This window comes from Mustela erminea, chromosome 8 (assembly GCF_009829155.1).
Source record: "Mustela erminea isolate mMusErm1 chromosome 8, mMusErm1.Pri, whole genome shotgun sequence".
NCBI lineage: Eukaryota > Metazoa > Chordata > Mammalia > Carnivora > Mustelidae > Mustela > Mustela erminea.
Window position 1 is genome coordinate 11,536,685 of NC_045621.1, and position 26,467 is coordinate 11,563,151.

The window sequence follows — 26,467 nt, forward strand, 5'->3', positions numbered from 1 at the left end:
TTATTTCGTCTTAGGCAATGCTCTCACGGTGGGGAATGCCGCAGTGAATGGTGTCCAAGCCCGAGACAGACGTTAAGTCTCTGAGTTTAAGCTGAACTGTGCTCTCATGCGAGTAACAGTACTGTCGATGCATAAACCCTCTGGCTTCTGGCCACCAAGATCATTTCTTGGCCTGATCGTCCTAACCTAGAGGGAATCCGGGGCTGCATGACTCGTCTAGGTTTGCAAGCAACTTTTCATACTGATGCCATCACCTCCTGCCTGAAAAGTCATAAAAATATGGTCATCAGGTTTTTGTAGGTATTAATAATATCGTTGTAATAAGGCAACTCAGACCTCTCTCGTTTCTGTGTAAACAAAAAATTGCTTTACACAAGGGGTGTGGGCGTCTTCTGGCTTTCATTTGTTTTCAGTGTGTTTATGTAGCTTAATTGTCTCATCAGGCACTTTCCCAACATAATTATGCTTTTTAACAAATGGTGTTTATGGCAACCCCTAACAGTGCAAAAGAAAGGATTAGTTTCATCCTCTCATTCCACATTTTGATTCCCTGTGGACAGTTAAATCACACAAAGATGGTGTTAGAAAAATCTACCTTCACAGCAAAAGCTGGAATTAGCGGCCACCAGGCTTTTGGAGCGCAGTCAGGCCCGCGAGCAAAAGGGTAAGTGTCTCCCGGCCTCCTGCACCCACAAAGGAACCCAGAGCAACCCCGCGAGCGTTCGTGGTTCGGGAGAACGCGCTCCCCGGCCGCCCGTCCCTCCAATCGCAGTTCGACGACTTCCGGCCACGAACCAAAAAGCTGCCGCCCCTGGGGAGGACGGCGCGGGGCGGGCGCGGAGGGGAGCCGCCCGCGGCAGTTCCGCCAGATCACCTGCCGCCCGCGCACGCAGCACCTTTCGCGCTTTCGGGGCGGCAGAAAGGCTCGCCGAGGGGGCGGGGGCGCGTGCTGCGGTCGCACCCGCCGCCGGGACTCCCTGCGCGGCCCCGCAGCGGGGCCGGTGCGCCTTGGCCACGTGGGCCGAAGGCTAACCCAGGGAGGGGAGAGGGGGACCGGCGCGGGCCTCGTGGCAGCCCCCCGCCGCCCCGCGACGCCCGCCGGGAGCAACGTCTCCGGGGCCCGGGAGCGAGGCACGGCCGGCGGCGGGGCCGCCCGGGACCGGCGCTGGCGCCCGCAGCTCCGCACGGGGGAGGGAACCGACCTGCGCGCGCGGAGGGGCGGCGGGCTGGGCCGGCGCGGAGCAGGGGTCGCCGCGCGTGAGCGGCGCGCAGCTTCCGCCTCCGGCCCCGCCCCCCGGACGCCCGGCTCGCGCGCCAGCCCGCCGCGGCGTAGCGCGGAGCACGCTCCCCGGGTCGCCGGCTGACCTCCTGACCTCCGGCCCGCGCCTCCTGCGCCCGCCCCCGCCCCCGCCGGCTTCCCCCCGCGCCCCCGTGCAGCCCTCGGCAGCCCTGCGGCCGGGAGCTTAACGTTCCGTCGCCCCTCTCCTTTAGCTTGGGATTCTCCACACTCGTCTGTTAATGAATGACTTTGTAAAAGGGCATCAGAATCTACGGATGAGGTCATTATCCGTTAACCGCACGCCCAGCAGGGGGCTCTTCGGAGCGCGCGCGGGGGGCCGCGTGTCAGTGGTGTCTCCCCGGAGAAACACGCCAGCGCGTGTGAGCGGGGGCGGGACCCGTCCCCGGACAGCAGCAGTCGTGGCACCTGCCCGCTGACTCAGTTACAAGCAATTTGAACCCGGCATTAAGCATTTCCCTTTTTTTCTAGGCCAGGGAACCTTGAGAACACATTTCTCCTACAAAAACCTGTTTTGTTTTTTTTTTTAAATATATATAGCAAGGATTAAATGTCACCGTTTTGATCCAATTTCGTTCCTGAAGTGAAATAATCACTAAATAACTACTTTGACAGAATAAATTAATTTTTAAATCTATTTTTTATTTTCTAATTATACTTTTTAAACACAGATTTGAGGAAATTAACATTTATGTGGACATTTGGTTTCTAGCCTAATGTGGCATAAAAATAAGTAACATAATGAGTGTTAAAAAAAATCAGGTTCATGATGCTTCTCACATCATCATCATTGTACTGAGATGTCACAACAGTATTATGTGCGATTGTGTCAGATCCTGCCTTCTCCAGCTCGGAGTGTTGGCAGGTAGGAGGGTTGTTGGCAAGAGGAGGGGTGTTAACCTCAGGATCCTGGATTCGTTCCAAGGCTGGTAATTACATTCTGCCAGCCAAAATTCATCCCATAATTTTAATTGGATAAATCCTTTCTGGCCTAAGCTACTGCTATGCCTGTCAAACTGTTGCCACATTTCACCCCAGAGGTGTCTGTGTTTTAGTTGCAAGAATCAGTCCCTTTGAGGTTGGCTTATCAATTTAAATCCTCAAAGTGCTTTGGGATCCTGTGGAATTAAATATATATTTAGGTGTTTTTTTTTCCTCTACTGAATCTGTAATAGAAATGTGTAAAATAGACATATACCCATGTTAATGCCTAAAAACCAGTACCCAGCAGATCTATTTAATGTCAGTGATAATTTCAAAATAATTTAACTAGACCTCTGCCCCTAACTTTCTCTTCTCTCCTTTTGAGAGCTTTTACTGACTTTTTGAGAGAACTTTTACTTTTAGTTTCCAGTTTACAAAAAGTACTGCAGTGTCCAACATTTCCTTCCAAGGAGGACAGTGGAACTGAATGAAGGCCCTGTATCTCACCTTTCCAAACAGTCCTATGATGGGACAGACTACTGGCTACAAATGGAAGGCACAGTGACATTACATCTAGTCTTATCTGTCCCTCCAGAGAAAACAGTGTGACACCTAGGGGCCCATGCTTCTAGCTGTAAAAACTGCTAGAACTAAAACCTCTTTCCCACATCTCCTAATCCTCTCTGTGAGAATTTCTTTCCCTTTACAGGGATGCCGGGGTGTTAAGTAAGATAACACTTTGGAAAGCAACAACTCCCAGCAGTTACTCAGTAAACCTTAATCCCTTTCTCCACTCTCCTGAGGTCAGACAGAAATGGCGAGATGGCAGGGTCCCAGTGTTCTTTGTGGAGAAGGGCAGCATCTGCCCCTGCCTCAGGACTGTACACACGTCTTTTTGGGAAAGACAAGAAGACAGATACCAGCAAGTCTGATGAAAGTTCAGCAGTAAGACAGAAAGTCTTATTTTGCTCTTTTCAGGGATTAAAACATGGGATGCCCAGATGGCTGCATTGGTTAAGCCTCTACCTTCAGCCTAGGGCATGATCCCAGGGTCCTGGAATCGAGTTCCACATTGGGGTCCCCTTGCTTGTCCTCTGTATCTCTCTCTTTCTGACAAATAAAATCTTAAAAAATAAATTGAAAAGTACCTTTAGCTTTTAGCTTTACTTTAGCTCAGCCGCATAAAATCCTGCCTTTTTTGTTATTTAAAAGAGACCTACATCACTTTTATAATGTATGAGCATCAAACCTCTCATTGTTTAACTTAGCGTGCTTTGGAGGAGTTTTTCATACACTGTGGGTGAATGAGTCATCCTGACTACTCCTTTCTCCTGCTAAGTCCATGTTCAGGGCATCACTTCCTTTGATCATTACGTTCCTGTCCAAACACAAATAAGCACCAGAAGAAAGTGTAACTAGTAGTCCGAGTGTCAATTCTGTCTGTGATACCTGTTTCCTAACACTCCCATCAGTCCCTTATGAGACAAAGATAGTTTTCTCTATCCTTCATCTTCATTTTTGCCAGCAAGGAGAGCAGAGGTCTTATAGCAGCTTCCCCTGGCCCATCAGAGCTCAGGTGGGTCAAAGGGAGAGGCTGTGCTCTAGTCTGGCTCCACAGAGCTTCTGGAACATAGCACTCAGGCGCTGCCCGAGCAGGGCCGGGATCAGGGTGAGGGAGTGAGGCTTTCACGTCACATGCAAAATTTAAGCGGGTGCCAAAAAACTTGGTAATGCAGTATCCTAAGAAGTTAAAATTAATGCAAAATAAGAAATCCGTGGTGAGCAAAATAACAACATTTTAAGTAAATACAGAGCCCTACCCTGTACTTGTCCACCTCGGTCACCCTCAGCTCACCCTGATCCCTGCCCTGTGGTTGCGTTCCCCTTTGTACCAGTCTGTTCCTGATTGAAGGGTTAAGAGGAAACTGTACCACTCTGCCCTGCCTGCATCCTCTCCTGGGCCCCCAAAATGGGCAGCAAAACCAGAAATGTCAAGGGTAGAAATTTCCAAGCTAGTGGTTACATATAATTTATAGTCTGTTGAAGAGTTTTCTAGACCTCCATATATAGGAGACTTGGCCAAGTTACCTCAAGAGAAGGCAAACCCTTATTAGAACAAGCAAAAGAATCAACTCTATTAACTAATAACGTTTCTTTACCTATTTATCTGACACCTTTCAAAATATGGTCATTAGAAAGTTTCCTTTTGCACTTGGGAATTTTGAAATCATGTTTTAAAGACCATTTTAAATTAATGCTATGAGACTGTTTTCTAACTTCATATCCCAGCACTTACCTCTGTTCAGGGAAATGTGAGAATTTCCCTTAGAAAGACAGAAATCGAATTCCCTTTTTAAAAAAGATTTATTTGGGGCACCTGGGTGACTCAGTGGGTTAAAGCTTCTGCCTTCGGCTCGGGTGATCCCGGGGTCCTGGGATCGAGCCCCACATCGGGCACTCTGTGAGCAGAGAGCCTGTTTCCCTTCCTCTCTCTCTGCCTGCCTCTCTGCTTAATTGTGATCTTTGTCTGTCAAATAAATAAATAAAATCTTTGAAAAAAATTTAAAAAGATTTATTGATTGATTGATTGATTTGAGAACGAGAAAGAGCACGAGCAGGAAAGGGGTGAGGAAGGGGGAGAGAATCCTCAAGCATATTCTCTGCAGAGCATAGAGCCTGACTCACAGCTCAGTCCCAGGACCCTGAGATCACGACCTGGGCCGAAATCAAGAGTTGGATGCTGAACCAACTGAGCCACTCAGGGGCCCCCGAAATCTAATTCCTAATGCAAATTTTTTTCTTTGAAGATTTTACTTTCACCCTCTTTTGCCCTAAATCAGATTTCATTCTGCCTTCTTTCTTCATGAAATGTGGATAGATTTTACTTCTTCTTCCATGTAAATGTGGTCTGATAAATGAATAATTTTTAAAAAGTGACTTTAGTTATCTTTCCAGGACAAGTTAAATACAGAAGTGGTTTTAATTCCTTGTTTTAAACTGAATCATGGGATATTATGAAATATCTGTTCTATTAGTCATTTTCTAAAACAGCAAATGGGTTTCACTGCTGCCATTTTTAGTGTGTAGTGGGGGAAGTTATGCTAGTAATTTATTTTAAATGACTAAAAGGAGCCTCATGTCCAGAAAGAAGTTATAACAACTAACAGAAATACTTCCACTGCCCATACACCACTGCCTTAATCATGGGAAAGGATCTCCAGCCATTTTTGTCTTAATGAAGGAAAAAAAACCCACAAGATTCCCAGAATTAAACTTCTTCACCTACATTTTTGGGAAATGTCTTTCCCCCTTACACAATATGGATTCACTTGACTGAATTGATCATTAAAGAGTAGTAGGCTAGGGGGTGCCTGGGTGGTGCAGTGGGTCAAGCTGCTGCCTTCGGCTCAGGTCATGATCTCAGGGTCCTGGGATCGAGTCCAGCATTGGGCTCTCTGTTCAGCAGGGAGCCTGCTTCCCTCTCTCTCTCTCTGCCTTCCTCCCTGCCTACTTGTGATCTCTGTTAAATAAATAAATAAAATCTTAAAAAAAAAAGAGTAGTAGGCTAGAATGTAAGCATAGTTACTAGCTTAAACTTGAATCACTTGTTATGCATTCTTTTCATTCATACTAGGCATATCTAATGTAACTAGCCAAAAACTAAAAGTCTATGACCTATCCACCCCTTAATTCATTCTTTGTCTTTTTATACCACGTACACCATGTTTTATATAGCATATACCTTTTTATTCTGCATGGTCACTCAGTTGTGTGTTCCTTTATTATACAACCTAGGCATTGAATAGAATGAAGTTTCTCCTAGATCCTCTCCCCAAAGCTGTTTTCTTATAGCTATTAATTATGTTGCAGATGAAAAACAATTCCTAAAATAGACTTTTCATTTTTGCTAAAATTTGTTAACTTATGGGACTACATTAGAATTATTCCTAAAACAATAATTCACAAAATGTATCTTTTTATACCCAGAAAATTTCTGGGAATGTTTAGAAACATTTCCCCCTAAGTAAAATGAATTTTGGTTGTATCGTGAGGTTTTATCAAGAAATATTTACTTTAAAATGCCCACCACTGGGTGATGATTGCCGCAAGCTCTGCGCAATTGTAGGCACTTCTGTATTGTTGTCTTTAATGTCTCATGTATGTGCAAAAGAATGTCAACTCTTGTGGCTACCAGGAGCGTAACCTCCTATATGCACAGGAATCCGAGACCTTGGACAGAAGCATTCCCGTGATGTGTGCCTGTCCTAATTCACATGTGTGTTCAGAGCCATTCCTTGCTTTGAAAATGAGCCCCTCGGGAAAGAACCAGTTCTGCTGTTGGTCAGATCTCTAAGCTCTGTCTCTGCAGGACATTCATACTGAAGGTTCCAATGAAGTTTTTCTTGCTCATTTGTTTCTCTTGTATTGTTCCTCTTTGTGTTTGAAGCGATTCGCTTTTTAAACGTATTTTTCATTACTTTTAAATAGAAAGTGTCTAATTTCTTAAGAACAGGTGAGCAAGATTGATTTGTTGGGGCTGTTGTTCTTAATGTTTTCTCTATCCTAACTTGTGCCTCACAGTTATTACACAACTCTTTAAACTTGAAGTTTTCTGGTTTTTTTGGAGAGGATTTGAAAATATAAATTCACAGAAGTTCAGGTCAGAAAAGACCTTAGAGTTCATCTGGGACGTCATCATAACCTTTGTTCCAGCGATGTCTGATCTGGAACAAAAAGACAATAGGGGTGGAAACTGAGTTTCTGATGAAGCAGGGGGAGGGGTGGGCGCTGCAGGTCACCCCCATTCCTTGCTCCTGCCACTGCTTCTTCCATGGCCCCTCCCTGAACCCTAAAGTGCCTGTAAAAATCACCAACTAGTTCAACCCCTTTTCCGGGGCTCGAAAGCCTTTTTTACCATGGCATATAAAGTTCTCATCTTTTGGAGATTAACTATCGTGAAACAAGTCTGTGACGCCATCTCAAAACACAAGCACTGTGAACAATCCACACTAGTTTAAATTATAGATACAGGTTTTATAGATAATTTCTGTGGAGGAAAATAAATATGAACAGATATTCAAATCTGAAATGATTCATCAAATGTTTTCATTAATACTCAAGGAAGTATGACACAGAAACCTGGAAGGATCATGATTGGGGCGGGGCAGAAGGCGGGGAGGGAGGGAGGAGAAAAAAGGATTCAAAAAGATGCAGTCAGAGGGTTATAGTGCGACTGCGAGCAAGGAGGAGAGGGCTTAGGTCCTGGGTCCCTAACTGATTCAGACCAGATGGCTGTAACCCAGCCCTGCCTTTCCCAGGGCCTCTGTCACCTTTACCATCAGTATTTTCACACTCTATCTGGGGTACTATGATGGCAGTGTTTCCCACAGAAGATTGCTGTATTTTATTTAGATAGGGGCCCATTTTTCTTTTCTCCCTTCCCTATCCAGTTTTTTTTCCTTTATCTCAAAGTATGTCATTTGATCTATGGGCTAAATTCAGAATGACCACAGAACTGGACTAGAGCAGGGGTTTCAGCTATCTATGTTTTAAAGCTGAAAACCCATGTTTTAAATTAAAATATGAAAATATTAAATTGAAATATAGCATGAAAATACATTTTATAAATCATAATCAAACTATCAAACATTCGGTTGACAACTACTAATTTTACTCAAGTAAAATTCGAACAGTTGTTAATCTCTGGGTTTTCGTCATTAATTAACATACAACATAAAAGACCCCAGTGTTTGATTTCCCTAAAACACTCTCGTATTTTTTTTATTTTATTTTTTATTTTTTTAAGATTTTATTTATTTATTTGACAGAGAGAGAGAGAGCACAAGCAGAGGGAGGGGCAGACAGAGGGAGAGGGAGACAGAAGGAGAGGGAGAAGCAGGTTTCCTGCTGAGCAAGGAGCCTGATGCTGGGCTCCATCCCAGGACCCTGGGATCACAACCTGAGCTGAAAGCAGACACTTAACGGACTGAACCACCTAGGCACCCTAAAACACTCGAATTTTTTAAGTAATTACTCAAATAATATAACATATGTTAAATTACTAATATATAATTTGATTGTCTAAAACTTATTGATAAGAAGGTTAAGGAAAAAATATTTTAAAAATCTATCCCAGGTGCAACCAAAAGTAGCAATTGACATAGGAATTAACCAATTAGAAGACTATATTCTGCAGAATAACTTGATCTTCCCAAGTATGTCCACCCTTAAAACAAACACCAAATAATATATTAATAGGAATATATTATACTTTGTTCATTATAATGAAAGCACATATCTGCAACAATACAATTTTTGTGTATAAAGATATTTTTTACAGATATTGTGATTTTCATAGATAGTCATATCAATCTAAAAATATACAGCATTTAGTATATCTACTGGATTGATTTTATAATTATCAAAAGGTCATTTTGTAACTGAGGACACCCTGAAACCTATCCCAGCAAATGCTTTAAGGGTGGGAGACCCAGACCCAAAGAGGTGAAGTGATTACCACACGTTTCATATTACTCTTTTATTCTAAGTTTTGTTGTCTGGAGGGTGAAGTCCAAGGGCCTCTTGGACCCCATTCTACCATTTTAAGAGTTTCAGCTTTCCTTTTCCAACCCCTAATCGCACCCACAGAGGCCTACCACCCACCGAGCACACTCTGGGCTACTGTATATCTCTGGCTTAGCTTGTATTTTACTCAGAATTTCATTCTGTGACCGCCGTGCACCCACGCAGCGAACAACCCCCATCCCCGGGAAGGCTTCCTGAGCTCTGCCCTCTTCCCCAGCGTTTATCCTTCTCTTCTGTGTTCTCAGGACATCCTACGTTTAACGCTGAAACACTGATCACGTAGTGTGAGAGTTCTTCACAAGTGTCTCTCTCCCCTGTAAGACTGAACAGGTATAGGATAACTTTTGTCTTTTTAATCCCTACATCTTAGTCTGGTCTTGAATCGTAGTAGATGTAGTAGATATTTTGTAAAAATTTGTTGAAGGGATGGATATGTACATGCGGAAGTCAATGAACGTGTGAATGATTTAATTAATGAACAGACAAACCAACAAAGGAGTGAATGAATAGTTCAAGTTCCTCAACCCGGGCACTATTAATCTTGGGCAGGATAATTCTTTGCTGTGGATAATTCTTTCCTGCGTATTGTAGGATACTCGGTGGCATCGCTGACCTCTACCCGCAGGTGCCAGTGGCAGCCCCGTCACCCAAGTTGTTATGAATAAATGATTAATGTCTCCAAGGCATCATTAAATATTCCCCAGGGGTAAAATCGCCCCTGGTGGAGAACAGCTGAAGTACACGGAAGGCTGGCTGCATGCAAGGACTCCGGTAAAGGGCGGAGATTAGAACTCTGGTCTCCACTTCAGTCCAGAACTTTTTCCATTACGACTTAGCCCTGCTAAGACCCAAGTTCAGTTCTTAGACCTCTCATAAGAGTTTTTTATTTTTTTAAAAGACTGTATTTATTTATTCAACAGAGAGACAAAGCGAGAGAGGGAACACAAGCAGGGGGAGTGGGAGAGGGAGAAACAGCCTTCCCGCTGAGCAGGGAGCCCTATGCGGGGCTCGATCCCTGGACCCTGGGATCATGACCTGAGCTGAAGGCAGCCGCTTAATGACTGAGCCACCCAGGTGCCCCTCATAAGACATTTGAAAACCTGACACCAATAACAGAATTTCAGAAGTATAATTTTTGGGACAAAGTATTAAAAAGCAACATTAGGAATTAGAAATTAGGAATAAAGATACACCTTCCTTATATCAACTAATCTGGTTGATGTTACTTTTTTTAAATAGCATTTACCTGTAGCGGATATTAGTAAATGGTACTTATTTGGTTCTGCCTACAAGTTGCCCCTACAACGCAGGTTTTCAAAAGTTTTCTAAATGCCACGTCATAGCACCATCTTGTGGATTTTAGAGGAATTCACGGCTTTCAATTTAAAATGTCTAGTTACTTCTCCAGAAAAGGAGAGAGAAAGAATAGAAAAACAATAAAAGATGAGGACATTCTTTGCTTATTGAAATGTTCTACCAAACTCTGATTTAGAGACTTCCTAAAGTTTGGTTTTGACTTTGGTATTCGGCCAAGATTTCTATTTGGCTTTAGCTACAGCCTCCCTTTAGCCTTTGGAAAATCAAATAGCCATATACCTATGTCGTCATCATCACGTCTCCATCATGTACAGTCAGTAAAGCAAGGGAATAATGACACCAAGGAAGACCATTCTAATGTATTGGTTAACATCTGAATATTCACTTTGAATGTACAGATATAACTTGGAATTAAAATTTCCTTATATGTCAGAAGTACAGAAAGAGAAAAGTGATATAGAATTACAAAGACTATGAAAGTTAATAACGTTATATAGAAAGCAAAAGAGGGATGCCTGAGTGGCTCACTGGGTTAAGCCTCTGCCTTCGGCTCAGGTCATGATCTCAGGGTCCTGGGATCGAGCCCCACATCCGGCTCCCTGCTTAACAGGGGAGTCTGCTTCCCCCTCTCTTCCTGCCTGCTTCTCTGCCTACTTGTGATATCTCTCTCTCTCTCTCTCAAATAAGTAAATAAATAAATAAATACATCTTTTAAAAAAAAGAAAACAAATAAGAATTTTTAAGTCTTTAAATTGAGAAATAAGGAAATAGATTGACAGAAATATGAATATTTGTGCCTGTACCATATCAAACTTCAAAATTCCATTACTGGCACCTTTTTTAAATTGTAAAAGTGTAATCGTGATTACATTTCACATTTCTTCTTGTAACCAAGTTCATTCTATGAAGATATCTAGCTTCAGTCTCTGACAAGTGTTAATACTAAGCTGTTTGGCATTCAGCCTAAATATGTATTTATATAAATCTATTCTAAATCTAAAAGGAGAGCTGGGGCGCCTGGGTGGCTCCGTGGATTAAAGCCTCTGCCTTCAGCTCAGGTCATGATCCCAGGGTCCTGGGATTGAGCCCCGCATTGGGCTCTCTGCTTAGCAAGGAGCCTGCTTCCTCCTCTCTCTCTCTCTCTCTCTCTCTCTCTCTTTCTCTCTCTGCCTGCCTCTCTGCCTACTTGTGATCTCTATCTGTCAAATAAACAAATACAATCTTAAAAAAAAAAAATCTAAAAGGAGAGTAGAATGAAAAGAAGGTAATGTAAAACATAATAGTTTTGAGGATTTTTCTCTTTTTCAAATATGTAAGTTCTCCTTTCTGACTTGAAAGAAAATATTTAGCAAAAACTACCAGGAATACCAAATGCAAAGAACAGTGTGGGAAAAGCCTACATGGGATTACTGAGATGGAAAAAGAATTTCCACTAATTACATCTGCAATTATATCCTGTTACAGACAAAATGTTCAATTGATTATAATTGTTTTTCCCATCCCAATACACAACTGCCTTCTCTCTTCTCCCTGAGAAAAAAGTGAGCATAGCTATACACTAAAAGGTTTTGTTACCTGATCATCTGCTTTGTTCTTCAAACGGAAACACCAAGAATTGCTAGCCAGGTTCAGCTAGGGGCAATTCCATATCCAAAGTCCATTCTTCTCTAAGTTACATTTATCTTGAAAAATGGGAGAAGGCAAGAGTATTAAAAAGAGAACTTTTCCTGCAGAACTTTCATGTTAATTGTTTTGAACCCAAAGTAACTGTTTTGTGTTACAGTAGACTACTTTGCTTGCTTATGTCCCTTAAAATGGAGCCCCAGCAGGTGGCCAATGCCCACGAACTCTAACCACCACGATGACAATAATTATTATGGCATTTAGGTCTTTAGGTCCCACATTACCTCCGTAAAAGATAATCAATGTTATGAGTAACACATTTTGGCTTTGAACTGATATAGAGATGCCCCTGATTAGTAACACCACATAATGGAAAGAACTCTGGACAGGAGATCAAGAAGCTGGTCATCAAGTGTGTAACATCGGACAAATGACTCAGGCTCTCTGCTCCTCAATTTCCATATCTGTACAATGAGGGAGTTGGACGAGGGATTCTATCCTGTCCTTTCAAGCCTAATACGTTAAGTTTCTATGATGTGCCCTACTGGGTAGAAGCATAGCCCCATCCGCCTGTTCCTTCTGAGCCTGGGTAACAAGGGATTAGTTGAATAGTACCGTCCTGCACAGTTTAGGAATCTAACAGGACCGTCTCTAACTTCTCCTTCTAGTGATTAGAAGTAATTTTTTTTTAACTTTTCTCCATGGCATTTGTTTTCCATATATACATCTCTGCAGACAAATTTCATTTTACTTATAAATATTTCCTTCACATTTCAGAGGAGACCTCCTGATTCTACCACTCAAAAAAATCTAGTTGCCAGTTCAGTGAACTTTCTGTATTTTACAGACCACGATCACATAACGTGTAGATAGTCTATTCCCGAAGAGGGACTACAGAGCCCTTACTCCCTGAGGTGTCAGTCTGCCACAATAAAAACAAGATTGGGTCTCACCACAGGGATACTGTTGTCTTGTATATGTACAATAGCCATTATAATTTTAATGATTAGGAAATCGATTTTTATCTTTATTTTCTTATTGTTCTTGTTTTGGTGTAATTCACTCTGGTTTTGTTAATCTGGTAGGATTGGGGGTGGTGGTGAGGGGGAGGGTAGGGGGCAACTATCACTTTAAATGGCTTGACCTTTCTAAACCTATCATTTTATCCTGACCTGACACAAAAACCATTCCTGTGAAGATGTGATGCTTCTCTGGAAGTTTCCCAGCTCTTTTGTTGTTATTGTATTTAATGATGTCTTCCTAGAAACAAGTAAGAACCTCTGAACTTTCTCTTTAAAATGGTAACTTTACAGTAAATTTCAATATAACAGATGAGTGAACTACCTTTTTTTTTTTTTAAAGATTTTATTTATTTATTTGAGAGAGAGAGACAGTGAGAGAGAGAATGAGCGAGGAGAAGGTCAGAGAGAGAAGCAGACTCCCTGTGGAGCTGGGAGCCTGATGCGGGACACGATCCCTGGACTCCAGGATCATGACCTGAGCCGAAGGCAGTCGTCCAACCAACTGAGCCACCCAGGCGTCCCTGAACTACCTTAATCCAACATTTATGTATTCCCAGTGATTCAGTTATCTCCTGTTTTCATTGCTGCAATTATCATTTCAGTATTTTATACATTTAACTCAAAGGTAAAATAAACACATTCAAGAGGAATTCGGTGGGTTCCTCTGTGCTACCTTGGCCAAACATGGTTTTGGTCGTGAAAACCCATGAGCAGTATTCACTGGAATCAAAAGTACTTGAGTCTGAGAATTAAATACACATACACACACAAAAGCTATCCATTTGAGACCTGAGATTAGTGTAGTAACCTGGAATCTGCTGCAATAGGAAATAAGAAGGGATAACATTTCTTTAATTAAAAAATTATTTTAAGGTTTATTCATTTATTTGAGAGAGGGAGAGAGAACATGAGCAGGAGGAGCAGAGGGAGAGAGGATCTCAAGCAGGTTCTGCGCTGAGCGCAGAGCCCAACGTGGGGCTCGATCTCATGACCCTGAGATCACGACCTGAGGTCACAACCTGAGCCGAAAGCAACAGTCAGATGCTTAACTGATTGCACCATCCAGGGGCCCCAAAAGGATAACATTTTTTCCTAATGCTAACTTCTTACCCTGCACTATCTCTCTCCCACTGAAATAATACACTAACTTCATAGAACCAGTATCCTGAGGTGCCTGATCTTTAACATTAGGCAATAGTTGTGGCAAAGGTAATGACCTAATTAATCTCAAAGTTAGGCATGGTTTTAAATTTGAGCTATAGACACACCATAATGAACAGTGTTGGGGCAACCAACATAACTCTTATTATTATCTTTTTTTTTATATTGAACATGGAATTATATTCTCAAGTATTCTGGCAAAAATAATCAGTCAAAATATTTTTGGTAAATGAACTTCTGACCATTTCTATCTCTTTATTAATACTATAACATGGACCCAGCTATTTTAGTATTTTATAGCATTTACTAATGACAAATTTATTTCTATTTAATATTTAAAGAGAAGATTTTCACAAGTTTTTTCTCTTCAAGTTATCTTATACACATGTTATTTTTATCTTATTTACAAATTAAGCACATTTAAATTACTAATCTACTTTTAAATTTTAAATGAGAAATGCTTTTAAAAAAAGCAACAGGAATTAGACGTCGAATGCCCAAAATATTGAAAACATAATCCCTTTAAAAATATCCACCATCTCTCTCCTCCCTCTCCTTCTAATTCAAACTAGTTAGTTTCCTTTGAAGATGTCTTTTGCCAATGTTTCTGCAAACTATTTTTGTTTGAAAATTTCAGGGTGGAATAGTTTTTTAGATGAAGGAAACTGTATTTGCAATTACAGCTTATAAAGTAAAGAAAACCATAAAGTTCCTTTGGCATCAGTTTGACTCAAGGTCAAAATTAGATTTCCTCTTCCTATAATATTTGAATTATAAACCTCTCTTCTTGTAAGTAGATTTGAGCGGTCAGCTGGAAACTGCACTATGTTGTGTGAATACTAGAGTTACGGTACAATTTGAAGTGAACAACTCACTTAACTTTGACCTTCCTCTGTTACAGGGGTGATTTTTCAATCTTAGTACCAAACATATAGAGGGTGGACTTCTATTGTACAATGATGTTATTGTATATTTTGTTTATTCAGTAACAAGGTAAGGTTAAAATTTTTCAGATTAACACTATTAAAGATTGGAATCATATATTTTCCCATCAGGCTATGTGGTGATAATGATGGTTAATAGTGCCAAGGAAGGTATTGGGGTCTACTCTGCAACAGAATTATTTATTAAGTGTTAGGAGAAAATAAAAAAGTTGCTGTGGAGAGAGAATTCCTGCCCTCAAGGACCCTGTGATACAGAGCAGGTTTTTTTTTTAAAGCTTTCAAACCAAACATTTGCAAATCAATCTCAAATGAAAATGCTCTTTGCCTAGGAAAGCATGGGGATTGGGTGAGAAAAAAACTACCTCATTTCTTCTCATCAACTCCTATCTGAATTCGTCACATTACTTCTGATGGTGCCTAAAGATACACTGAGAATTCAAACTCATTTTACCTTAATTACTGAATATATATTAAACTATTTATGAAGTCACAAATCACTGAGCGGAAAAAGACCTGAAAAAATCCTCTGAAGAGGCAGGGGAAAAAAAAACAAAAAGTGTGTCCCTTTTTAAAGAATTAGACGTTAAGAGAAACAGAAAATCATTAAAAGGTTTGCTGCCGTCTGACTATTTGTATCCCCTCAAAACTGACGTGTTGAAAACCTAATGCCCGGGCACCTGGGTGGCTCAGTGGGTTAAGCCTCTGCCTTCGGCTCAGGTCATGATCTCAGGGTCCTGGGATTGAGCCCCACATTGGGCTCTCTGCTCAGCGGAGAGCCTGCTTCCCCCTCTCTTTCTGCTTGCTTCTCTGACCACTTGTAATCTCTCTCTCTCTCTCTCTCTCTCTCTGTCAAATAAATAAATAAATAAAAATCTTTAAAAAAAAAAAAAGAAAGAAAGAAAGAAAGAGAAAATCTAATGCCCAAGGTGATGGTATTAGGAGGTGGAGCCTTTAGGGATGATTAGGTCATGAGGGTGGAACCCTCCTGAATGGGATTAGTGCCCTCCTAAAAGGAGACAGAGAAGTCTGCAGTCCATCACCTGAAAGGGAGCTTCCCAGAACCCAACCATGCTGCACTCTGATTTCAGACTTTCAGCCTCCAAAACTGTGAAACAAATTTCTGTTGTTTATAAGCTCCCAGTCAATGGTATTTTTTTAAAGATTTATTTATTTATTTATTTTAGAGGGAGGGAGACCTTCTCTAAGCAGGCTGTGCCGAGCACAGAGCTGGACCCAGGGTTTGATCTCATGACCCCAGAGACCACAAGCTGAGCTGAGACCAAGAGTTGGCCACTTAACGGACAGCGCCACCCAGGAGCGCCTGGCACTCTTTCACGGCAGTCTGAGTGGACTAAGAGGAGCTTATGAGGCCAGAATCTAAGATTAAGTTTATTTGATAAATAAATCTGGCTCAGCTTAAGCAATGAGAATAACATACAAGTAATGAATTCCAGCGCCTGATGAGGGGGCCACACTTAGGTCTTCTGCAAATGGGCAGCAACAGGTGGGTTTGCAAGGCTATCTTGGTACTTGGTTACCTTCCCACTAATCTCTTTGACTTCCTCAGCCCTCATCCAACCGAGTGTGAAGATGCCCTGAGGACAACGTGGGCTTTGGGTAAACGTAAGTCTATGCTCCCTCGCTCCCCCCTCAAGATAATTAAAAACCTGGTATCAGAGATATGGTAATGATTTCAATCATAATTTATGGCATCTAGAACTAAAAGTAATTTTTTTGTCATGAAGACAAATCTTTTTAAAATTTTTCTTAATTTGGGGTGCCTGGGTGGCTCAGTGGGTTAAGCCTCTGCCTTTGGCTCAGGTCATGATCTCAGGGTCCTGGGATGGAGCCCCACATCGGGCTCTCTGCTCAGTGGGGAACCTGCTTCCTTTCCTCTCTCTCTGCCTGCCTCTCTGCCTACTTGTGATCTCTCGGTCAAACAAATAAATAAAATCTTAAAAAAAATTTTTTTTTCTTTATAAGCAGGCCTTTCTAAGATTAGACTATCTACATATTGGGCAATATAAATGTTTATTATATCATGTTTAAGTGGAGGGTTGTGTGTTTGTTGACTTTTAACGTTTCCAGCACAAAAGTAGAGAAGAGTTATTATAAGGGAGACCATATACCTAGTTTCAACCACTATCATCAATGTAGTGAATTTATCTATACCTCGTCTGTTTTTCTTTCCCTTCCCTGCCTTAGCCCTAAAAGTGTGATTTTATTTCATTTTAATTTTTTAGAAAGATTTCATGTATTTGAGAGAGAGAGAAAGCACATGAGCAGGGGGAGGGGCAGAGGGATAAGCAGACTCCCAACTGAGTGTGGAGTCTGATGTGGGGCTCAATCCCAGGACCCTGAGACCATGACCTGATCCAAAGTCAGACCCTTAATGGACTGAGCCAACCAGATGCCTCATCAAAGTATGATTTTAAAGGAAAGCCCAGCTATCATATTTCATCCATAAAGTTAAGAAGGGATTTTGATGTCAATAGATCACTGGTCTCTCCACGACTTAGAACTGCTTTGGAAAAGTTCAGTTTACCTAAGTGGCCATTTGCTCTTAAGAATCCTTGATCCTAGCCACAGTTCTGTTTTCTCAAACATCTTCAGTGTGTGTACTTCCTACACCACTCACCGTCAGTGTATTACCTTCTGTTTACCCATGATTCTTAATGTTAATACGGCAATTTGACTTCAGAGGTATCTAAACAGATCACTACTCATCCATTTAACTAATCACTTGTCTATTCATTCAGTATTTGTTGTTCTAGGCACCAGAGGCACAGTGTTGAGCAAATTAGACAAAGAACTTGTTCTCCAAACTTATTTTCTAGAGTTTTGATAAAAAGGCAACCATTACGTGGAAGGGTACCTCTTTACATGAGCACTGATGTTCCTGATTCCACTTTCTTTTCCCTCTGGGATGCTCTTTACAGCCTCGCAACAAGCCCACACTCTTTATATAAGGGTTCACGAGTTTTGCATATGTCTGTTGCCAATACCTGCCCTCCAGATTGCTCCAGGAAGTTCTGCAAAAAATGTGAATGACCACATCTTCATCTCAAAATAAAGTATTAATAGGGAAAAAAAAGTAACCCGTATCTAAAATGCATGGCTTTGAGAATGAAATTTCTAAATAATTACATGACAGCATTTAGAAAATATGTATGTTCCTACATAAAACTGTATAATTTAGAAACTATGATGTGTTATTTTAAAATGAATGACTATGCAAAGTCCGTTCCCTTAAATATCAATCTCTAATTTAAAAAACTGATGTTTAAAAGTTACAAAACTTATCACTGTTTTTTGCAACATTGAATACTATCTCATTCAAATTCCTTGAGAAAACCATCTGGAGTACTTTGAGTTTTTTTTGTTCCAAAATTGAATTTCTCTCTGGACAGGTACTTGATAGAGAAAACTCAATTGTTTAAACACACAATATATACCTGTCATTTAAAAAAAAAAAAAAAAAGCAAAATAATAAGGAATCATAAAGGTTTTCTCTCTTTTTAAATTTAAATTAATCTGATTTTAGGTGTTTCTTTTATTGCTCAGTCAACAAAAATTAAATTTTAATATTCTATAGGGCATATTTTCCCATTGCTTCCTTGCAGATTGAGAATAGAAATGGTTTCTAATTTTAAGGATGGAAAAGATTTAATAACTGGATGAATTATGTTTTAAAATTCCCATTAATTTATTTTCAAATGAGGAAAACCCACAACTCTGAGAACTGATTATTATGAGGGAAGAAAAAGGCCTTAATTTGTAATTGTACCCAAATATGAAAGCCTACATTTTGTAAGCATAAAGATTACATTCTCTTCAAAAGATTTGCAAATTCTCGTAGGCACATAACTTAGAGAATGAAAAGATTGTAATTTGAAAAATTACAGATTTCATTGTTTTTTTGATGTGTGAAACCTATAAAGAAATATCAAGAGATTGTATTGCAAGACTGAAAATCCCTTGTTTAGTTTTGTTGGGGACATTGCCCTCTGTGGGTTATAACCCTGACTTAAAAGAAAAATGCAGAGTAATGCAAAAGACACTCTAATCACTGCATCTAATTACAAAGAAGAATAACACAGTAAAAAAATGTAAGTATCCTTGGGCAGGCGTGTGGTCTAGTGGTCAGAGCATGAGATTTCAAGTCGGTAGTCTAAATTTCTATTTTAAACACCACTTCTAAATTTCTCCATGACTTTGGGCATGACATGAACTTTATTTTTAAATACGAATTTGAGATTCATGCTTGATAATTATAGAGTAGTCTTTTAATTCTCTATTAGAGGTATAAATCTAACATTATAAAAAATTAGCAGAGGGACAGGTGCTTTCTTGACTTCTTGGTGACAAAAAAAACCTTTCTTGAGAGAAAGTTCAGATAAATATTAATGAATTCAGAAATGTTTTCTTTGCCATTTGCCAGTAGAATGGCTATACCCATGTGTTATTTCAAAGTTGGTTCAGGGCATTATTTAACAATGAACTCACTGATATGGTGACTAATTCTGATAGCTTTCCTCTAAATTGCTCCTTTGCTTTTGAGGAAAGAGTAGTCCTCAACGGAGCCAACGCTGCTCTTTTTATACTAATTGCTATTGTCACTCTAAGGAACTTGTACTCCACCGCGATGTGCCTGCTTTGTATTTTGTTTATGTGTAGTGTTTTTTAAGTGTTCCTCCAAGTGTAATAAGTACAGACAAATTACCATGTAAGTTTTCTTTAAACTACTGCTAGATTTCTAGGGATGAATGTAGGTAAGTGATTCGAATTCTAACATACCTCTATAAATCAATTAGCACAGTAACTTTCATGGGGAATAATTAACATTTGAATTCAAGGAATGTGACCTGACTTCTAACACTGCCCTCTCCTCCCTTCCTCCCTTCCTCTCTGTCTTTCTTTCTTTCTTCTTTCCTTTTTTCTTTCTTTCTTGCACTGAGTTTCAGTACTCTATGAATTTTTCTGAGTACGAGAATATTCTTCTCTGCTTTTTAGTCCTTGGTTTAGCTAAAAAGTATGCTTTGTCATCAGGAGAATCTACCCAGTGTAATTTGCTAATAGCCAGTGTACAAATTGGAAACAATGAGCAAAATCAGGAATATCACAGGGTATTAGCACAGCCTGCAGTAGGGTTATACAACATGTGGCCAAAATCTCAACCCCAACAAGAGCCTTCAGTGTCTGATCTATTGCACATTTTCCAGGCAAAAAGTGGTTTTTAAAAGACAGCAATTTATCAAGATAATGCCTCATGAAAGGAAATGGAGACCATTATAAGGCAAAGTAAAACAGCTTAAGGACAAATCTTGTTTTATGTTTCCCTGATTAGAAATGCAGTGTCAGAATGCCTTGCTAAAGTCCTTAAAGCACGATTATATGGTCCAAACCTCAGGTGAGAAATCAGTGTTAAAGGATCAAATCTTGACAGGGTCAGTTTGGTCTTCTGGCACTATGTAGGAGGAAAATTGGAACTGAGCTTTCATTAAATGTTTTCCTGGATGGGGGGTCTTCAAATGGAATCCTTGTGTGAGGACTTGCGGTAGCTCTAATAGCTTCAGAGAATGTCTCTGGATTTTAACATTTATTTATGGTACGTAAAAAAAGAAAGAAATCCAACTTATAAAGATCATGAAATTAAAGTTATCTATTTTTAAGAACCTGAACATTTAGTAAAATGTTAGTAATTTCTATTTTAAATGCAGAAATTTAGTCCTGCATTAAGTCTGCAGAAGTCCCAATTTCTTGCTTGGGCCTGTTCAGTGCATCTTGCAATAAAAAACAATAACAGGAAAGAGAGTAATTTCTTAAAAGTGGCTGCTTTAGTTATAAAACACTACATTTCCACTTTTTAAATCAAACTATTTGATTCTTCACCTTCCCTATGGGTTTCCAAATCCAACCCTACTTGATTTACCCACCCCTACATATACAATGGATATAGATTAAAAACAACAACAACACTTCCTACACATGTGATGCTGTTCCCCTGAGAAGGGTAAGGTGGGAAAATAAAATCTGTAAACCGCAGGAATAAATTCTGCTATAACAGAATTAGGGACAACAGGTCAACTTCTAGAATAGGGAATGCAGGGTTTTCACTTCATTCTCCAGAAGACGTTGTTCTAAGTATCAATTATAATGATAAACTGTAATGCTTTGACTAGCTTAGCTGATTCTTGAACTTTCTCCAAGAGTTCCTATTTCCTCTCATTAGTCCCATTTTTTATCCAGCATTACAACGTAATTCTTGCATTCCGATCCTAAATCTGCTAGAGTACTTTATAGGGATATAGGACGTTTGGCTTGGTGCAATAGAGCCAGAAACCTGGTTGGAAACTTCGGGAAAACAGAGAGTTCCTCTGTTGTCTCAATGTATGACTCATCCTATAAAATTCAGTTTGTTTTTGACATAGCAACGTTATCTCTAAGAGGTTACCATGGAATCAGAAATAATTATTTTAATGGTGGATTTATGTCATTTTCAGTGTGAGTTTATTTTAGATTTCAAGTGTGTTACAAACAATTCCTGTTTGATTGCTAACCACAAAAAGAATTTTAACAGTTGTAACTGAGAACCTATAAAAATGGCAACATATGCATTAATTATTATTAAAATATTATATTCTCAGGGTTGATTTATGCTTTTGAAATAATACCAAGTATAGCTTTGTTAATCTTTCCAATCATTAATATTTACATGATAGAATTTTATAAAATCTAGGAAGCAGCTCAGTGGGTTATGGATAGACATCAGAGTCAGGCTTTTCTAACCATCCTCAATATTCACTTTCCATTTGGTGATTTAAGGTGGTGGTCCTGGCTCTGGCTGTTGCATTCATAGTCCAAATAGTAGGAAGAAAAAAGGGGTTATTTCCCCCCAGAACAGCTCATTGCTACTTGTATGACTAACATGTGATCATGATTCTTTGACATAGTCCATTCGAAATGTTTGACTCTTCGATCATCGCGTTTGATTATACATTTTCTATGTTAAAAGATAATTTTCAGGAAAATGTAAAATCATGACTCTCACACCAAAGCAATCTTGAGAAAGAACAAAGCTGAAGGCCTCACACTTCCTGATTTCAAACTGAATTATAAAGCTGTGGTAATCAAAACAGTATGGCATTTGCATAAAAACAGACGCATAGATTAATGGAACATAATAGAGGGCCCAAAACTAAACCCATGCATACACAGTCAACTAATTTATGACAAAGGAATCAAGAATATATAAAGGAGAAATAAATGATCTCTTCAGTAAATATTATTGGGAAAAGTGGACAGCCACGTGCAGAAGAATGCAACTGGACCACTCTCTTACACCATGTGCAAAAACCAACTCAAAATGGATTAAAGACTTGAACGTAAGACCTAAACCGTAAAACTCCTAGAAGACAACACAGGCAGTAAGCTCCTTGACAATCAGTCTTAATGATGGTTTTTTTTGGATTTGACACCAAAAGCAAAGGCAACATAAGCAAAAATAAACATGTTGGACTACATCAAACTGAAAATCTTCTGCACAGAAAAGGAACCCACCAACAAAATAAAAAGACAGGGGTACGTGGATAAGCTCAGTTGTTAAGTGTCTGCCTTTGGCTCAGGTCATAATCCGAGGGTCCTGGGATCGAGCCCGAAGCAGGGAGCCTTCTTCTCCTTCTCTTCATTTGTGTTCTCTCTTGCTATCTCTGTCACTATCTTTCTCTCTCTCTCCCAAATAAATAAAAGTAATTAATAATTAATTTAGAAAATGAAAAGATAACCTATCAAATGGGAGAAAATATTTGCAAATTATGTATCTGATAAGGGTTCAAATTCAAAATATATAAAGAACTCCTACAACTCAATAGGAAAAAAACCTGAATGATCTAATTAAAAACATGGGCAGAGGATGTGAATAGACATTTTCCGAAGAAGACACAGAGATGGCCAACTGATACACAAAAAGATACATCATCACAATGAGATGTCACCTCGTGCCTGTTAGAATGGTTATTATCAAAAAGATAGGACAGGGTGCCTGGCTGTCTCAGTTGCTACTCTTCCTTCTGAGGTTGTGAGTTCAAGTCCTACGTTGGGTGCAGAGATTACTTAAAAATAAATTCTATATATAAAAGAAGAAAATAAATAACAGGTTTGGGAAAGGATGTGGAGGTAAGAAAACCTTTTTGCACTGTTGGTAGGAATATAAATTAATGGAGCCACCATGGAAAACAGTATAGACGTTCTTCAGAAAACTGAAATTAGAACTACCATATAATCCAGCAATTCCACTTCTGGGTAATTACGTAAAGGAAACAAAAACACTAACTTGAAAAGATATCTGGCCCCCTATGATCACTGCAACATGTTTACAGTAGTTGAGATATGGAAGCAAACTAGTGTCCATTGATTGGATGAATAGATAAAGAAAATGTGGTACATTTATATAATGGAATATTATTCCGCCATAAAAAAGAAAGAAATCCCCAGGATGTCTGTGTGGTTCAGTGGGTTAAGCATCTACCTTTGGCTCAGGTCATGATCTCAGGGTCCTGGGATCAAGTCCTGCGTTGGACTCCTTGCTCAGTGGGGAGCTTGCTTCTCCCTCTGCCTGAGTTTCTCCTGCTTGTGCTATCTCTTTCTCTCTCTAAATACAATCTTTAAAAGAAAAAAAAGGAAGGAAATCTTTCCATTTGCAACAGCATGGATGGACCTTGACAGCATTATGCTAAGTGAAACAAATCAGACACAAAACGACAAATATCTCAGTTATATGTAGACTCTAAAAAAGAGAAAAAAATTGAAGTCATAGATGCAGATTGGTGGTTGCCAAAGATGGGGGCATAGGAGTAGGGTGAAATGAAGAAAGACGATTAAAAGGTACTTCCAGTTATAAGATATATAAGTCCTGGGATATAATGTTCAGCATTTGACTATAGTTAATAATACTGCCTTGTATATTTGAAAGTTGCTAAGAGTATAGATTTCTCATTACAAGAAAAAATTTGTAACTATGAGTGGTGATGGATGTTAAATACATTTATTGTGGTGATCATTTCATAATATATACAAAAATCAAATCATTATGTTGTATACCTGAAACTAATATAATGTTCATGTCAACCACATCAATAAAAAAGTAGACACATTTAAGTGAGTTTAATCAATTTCTCTGTTTTATAATTTGCAGTATACTATGAGATTAATATAATTGCATCTATATGGTAAGATTATTCTACCTGATAGCTATTTATGCTACATTGTTTTGAAGCTTTTATTTATTTATTTGAGAGAGAGTGAGCATGAACTGGGAGAGAGGGTCAGAGGGGAGGAATAAGCCAACTCCTTGTTGAGCAGGTAACCTGCAGGGCCTTCCCAGGACCCTGGGATCATGAGTCTCGGGATCATGACCTGAGCCAAAAGTTGACACTTAACGGATTGAGTCAGGAACCCTGATTTATGCTACATTTAAAACATGTACTAGTTCTTAAAATTCAGGGTGATGGAGCCAGACATGGACTCTTTTAAGTTACCAGCTGAATGACCTTGGTGTGAATCTCAGTTTCTCTACTATAAAATAGATATAAGAAATCTATCTCAATGGACTTTTACAGAATTAAATCAACTAATAACATGTCTACATAAAAATAGACCACAATACTGGATGTACAGTACACGCACAAAAAGGATTAGTTCCTCCACTACCTTAGTAGGAAGCCAAGCTAGAGTAGAGCAGTGGCATCTCCCCCTCTCTCAATTTTTCCTTCTTTCCTTCCTTCCTTCCTTCCTTCCTTCCTTCCTTCCTTCCTTCCTTTGTGCTTAAGAATGACTTTGGGGTTATTAAAAATGGAGATTTCTGGGCCTTATCCCTTGAAGCTAAATCCTTGGGTTTAGAGCAGAAAAGGAAGGAGGAGACTTTTGATGGAGGCTGTCCCGAGGTCCATCTTGAAGGAGGAAGTGGTTGAGGTGATAGCGCATCTGGTGGTGGCAGGTGTGAGGGCAGGTGCTCTCTGATCGAGTTTGCCTTTCTTACAGAGTTAACATATGGCTTAAGGCAAGCTATTTCCCTTTCTACCCCTCCTTTGGCCATCTATAAATTAGAATAGAATTTAGAGATCAAGTCTATCGTTTTGGCCCCAGGAGAGACTTCTGTAAGTTTCAAATAATAAAATAACTTATAAGTTAATAACATGTAAAGTTAATATTTGTGAAGTAGTAACTTTTGTTAGGTTTTCAAATAATGGCCAAAGAAATGGCCAGGAGTTAAATTTTAAAAAGAGAAAATATATAAATAAACCAAGAGAAAATACGTTTGACAAAAGGCATAAAATTATGTTTGGAACAAGGCAGGACAGAAATTGAAAAGGGACTGGAGACAGGCAAAATAAATATGCAGCAAAAATAGGGGGCAGGGGGCACCTGTGTGGCTCAGTGGGCTAAGCCTCTGCCTTTGGCTCAGGTCATGATCTCAGGGTCCTGGGATCGAGCCCCGCATCGGGCTCTCTGCTCAGCGGGGAGCCTGCTTCCCCCCTCTCTCTGCCTGCTGCTCTGCCTACTTGTGATTTCTCTCTCTCTGTTAAATAAATAAATAAAATATTTAACAAAAAAATAGGGGGCAGATTAGCAACCAAATACTAAGTCTCATGGGGGAATTAATAGCTACACACTCAGAAAAGGAAGGAGTTCAGAGGAAAAGCAGCAAAAGGTACAAGCAGAAATAGAATGAATACACAAGAGAGGAAAACTGAAGATCAAATCCAAGAAAAGGAAGGCAAGGGGGTTCCGAAATTTGTCTCTTGCCTAATGATTACCTTAAAATCCACAAAAGAAAAGGCTGCTGAGGGAAAATAACTAAGCAGAATTTCTGAAGGGAAGAGAACAGAACTTAGAAGAACCTAAAGGACAATGTGTAGCCGGGAGATTTTATAAGTCAGCAAATGCCCACACAAGGATTTCATTGAGGGAATTTGATTATAAAGTCCCTAGAAATGATTGAAGGCCCTTTCATGGACGCAGATGCCAAGATGAAAGACTGAATTTCAGAAATAGACCAATTTTTTAAAAATTTTAAAAAAGATTTGTGAAGGGAGAGAAGCTTCTGGTTGTTAATACTATTAAAATTGCATATGGTGTTTCTAAATGAACATAATACTTATAACAAACTGGTAGGAAGGGGTAACATAAATGGTAAAAATCCTGAAAACATTGAATGTGGAAAAAGAAATTATCAAAGTGTGATAAAATATCTACAACCAGGTAACTCAATGTATTAGTCTGTGCTTGTCTTTTCTTTATTTCCTTATATTTTTCTCTCTTTCCATTTCAAGCAGACAGCCATGCTTTGGATTCCCTTTGTCAGGGTAGCTTTGAAGCTATAGTTCCCTTTGTCAGGTTTAATTTCAAAGCAAAAGTTGCATATATTCAAACTCCTTCCATCTTTTGTAAAAGCTAAAATTCATCAAAAATATTATGGTAAGGACCCCACTGGGGAGGGGAGAAAGGGCAACCAGGGAGAAAGGTTATGAACTGTGCTAGCTGAGTTTTGAAATGTTCTACAGGGTTTCTTTGGGTGAAAAGATCGGTAGTACTTA

The 26,467-nt window shown here is 39.7% G+C and overlaps 1 protein-coding gene and 1 long non-coding RNA gene across 2 annotated transcripts in view; one reads left to right on the forward strand and one right to left on the reverse strand.

The window, feature by feature from the left end:
- FTCDNL1 (formiminotransferase cyclodeaminase N-terminal like) overlaps positions 1–26,467 on the reverse strand; it is a 38,927-nt gene that overhangs the window by 6,294 nt on the left and 6,166 nt on the right. Inside the window, 1 exon segment of the mRNA XM_032354314.1 lies at positions 11,699–11,805. Within this exon segment, the coding sequence (XP_032210205.1) occupies positions 11,699–11,706 (8 nt within the window). The 5' untranslated portion in view covers positions 11,707–11,805.
- Positions 459–26,467, forward strand: part of LOC116597031 — a 35,451-nt gene continuing 9,442 nt past the window's right edge. Inside the window, exon 1 of the long non-coding RNA XR_004288447.1 lies at positions 459–664. This is a non-coding gene — a long non-coding RNA (uncharacterized LOC116597031). The remainder of the gene's footprint in view (positions 665–26,467) is intronic.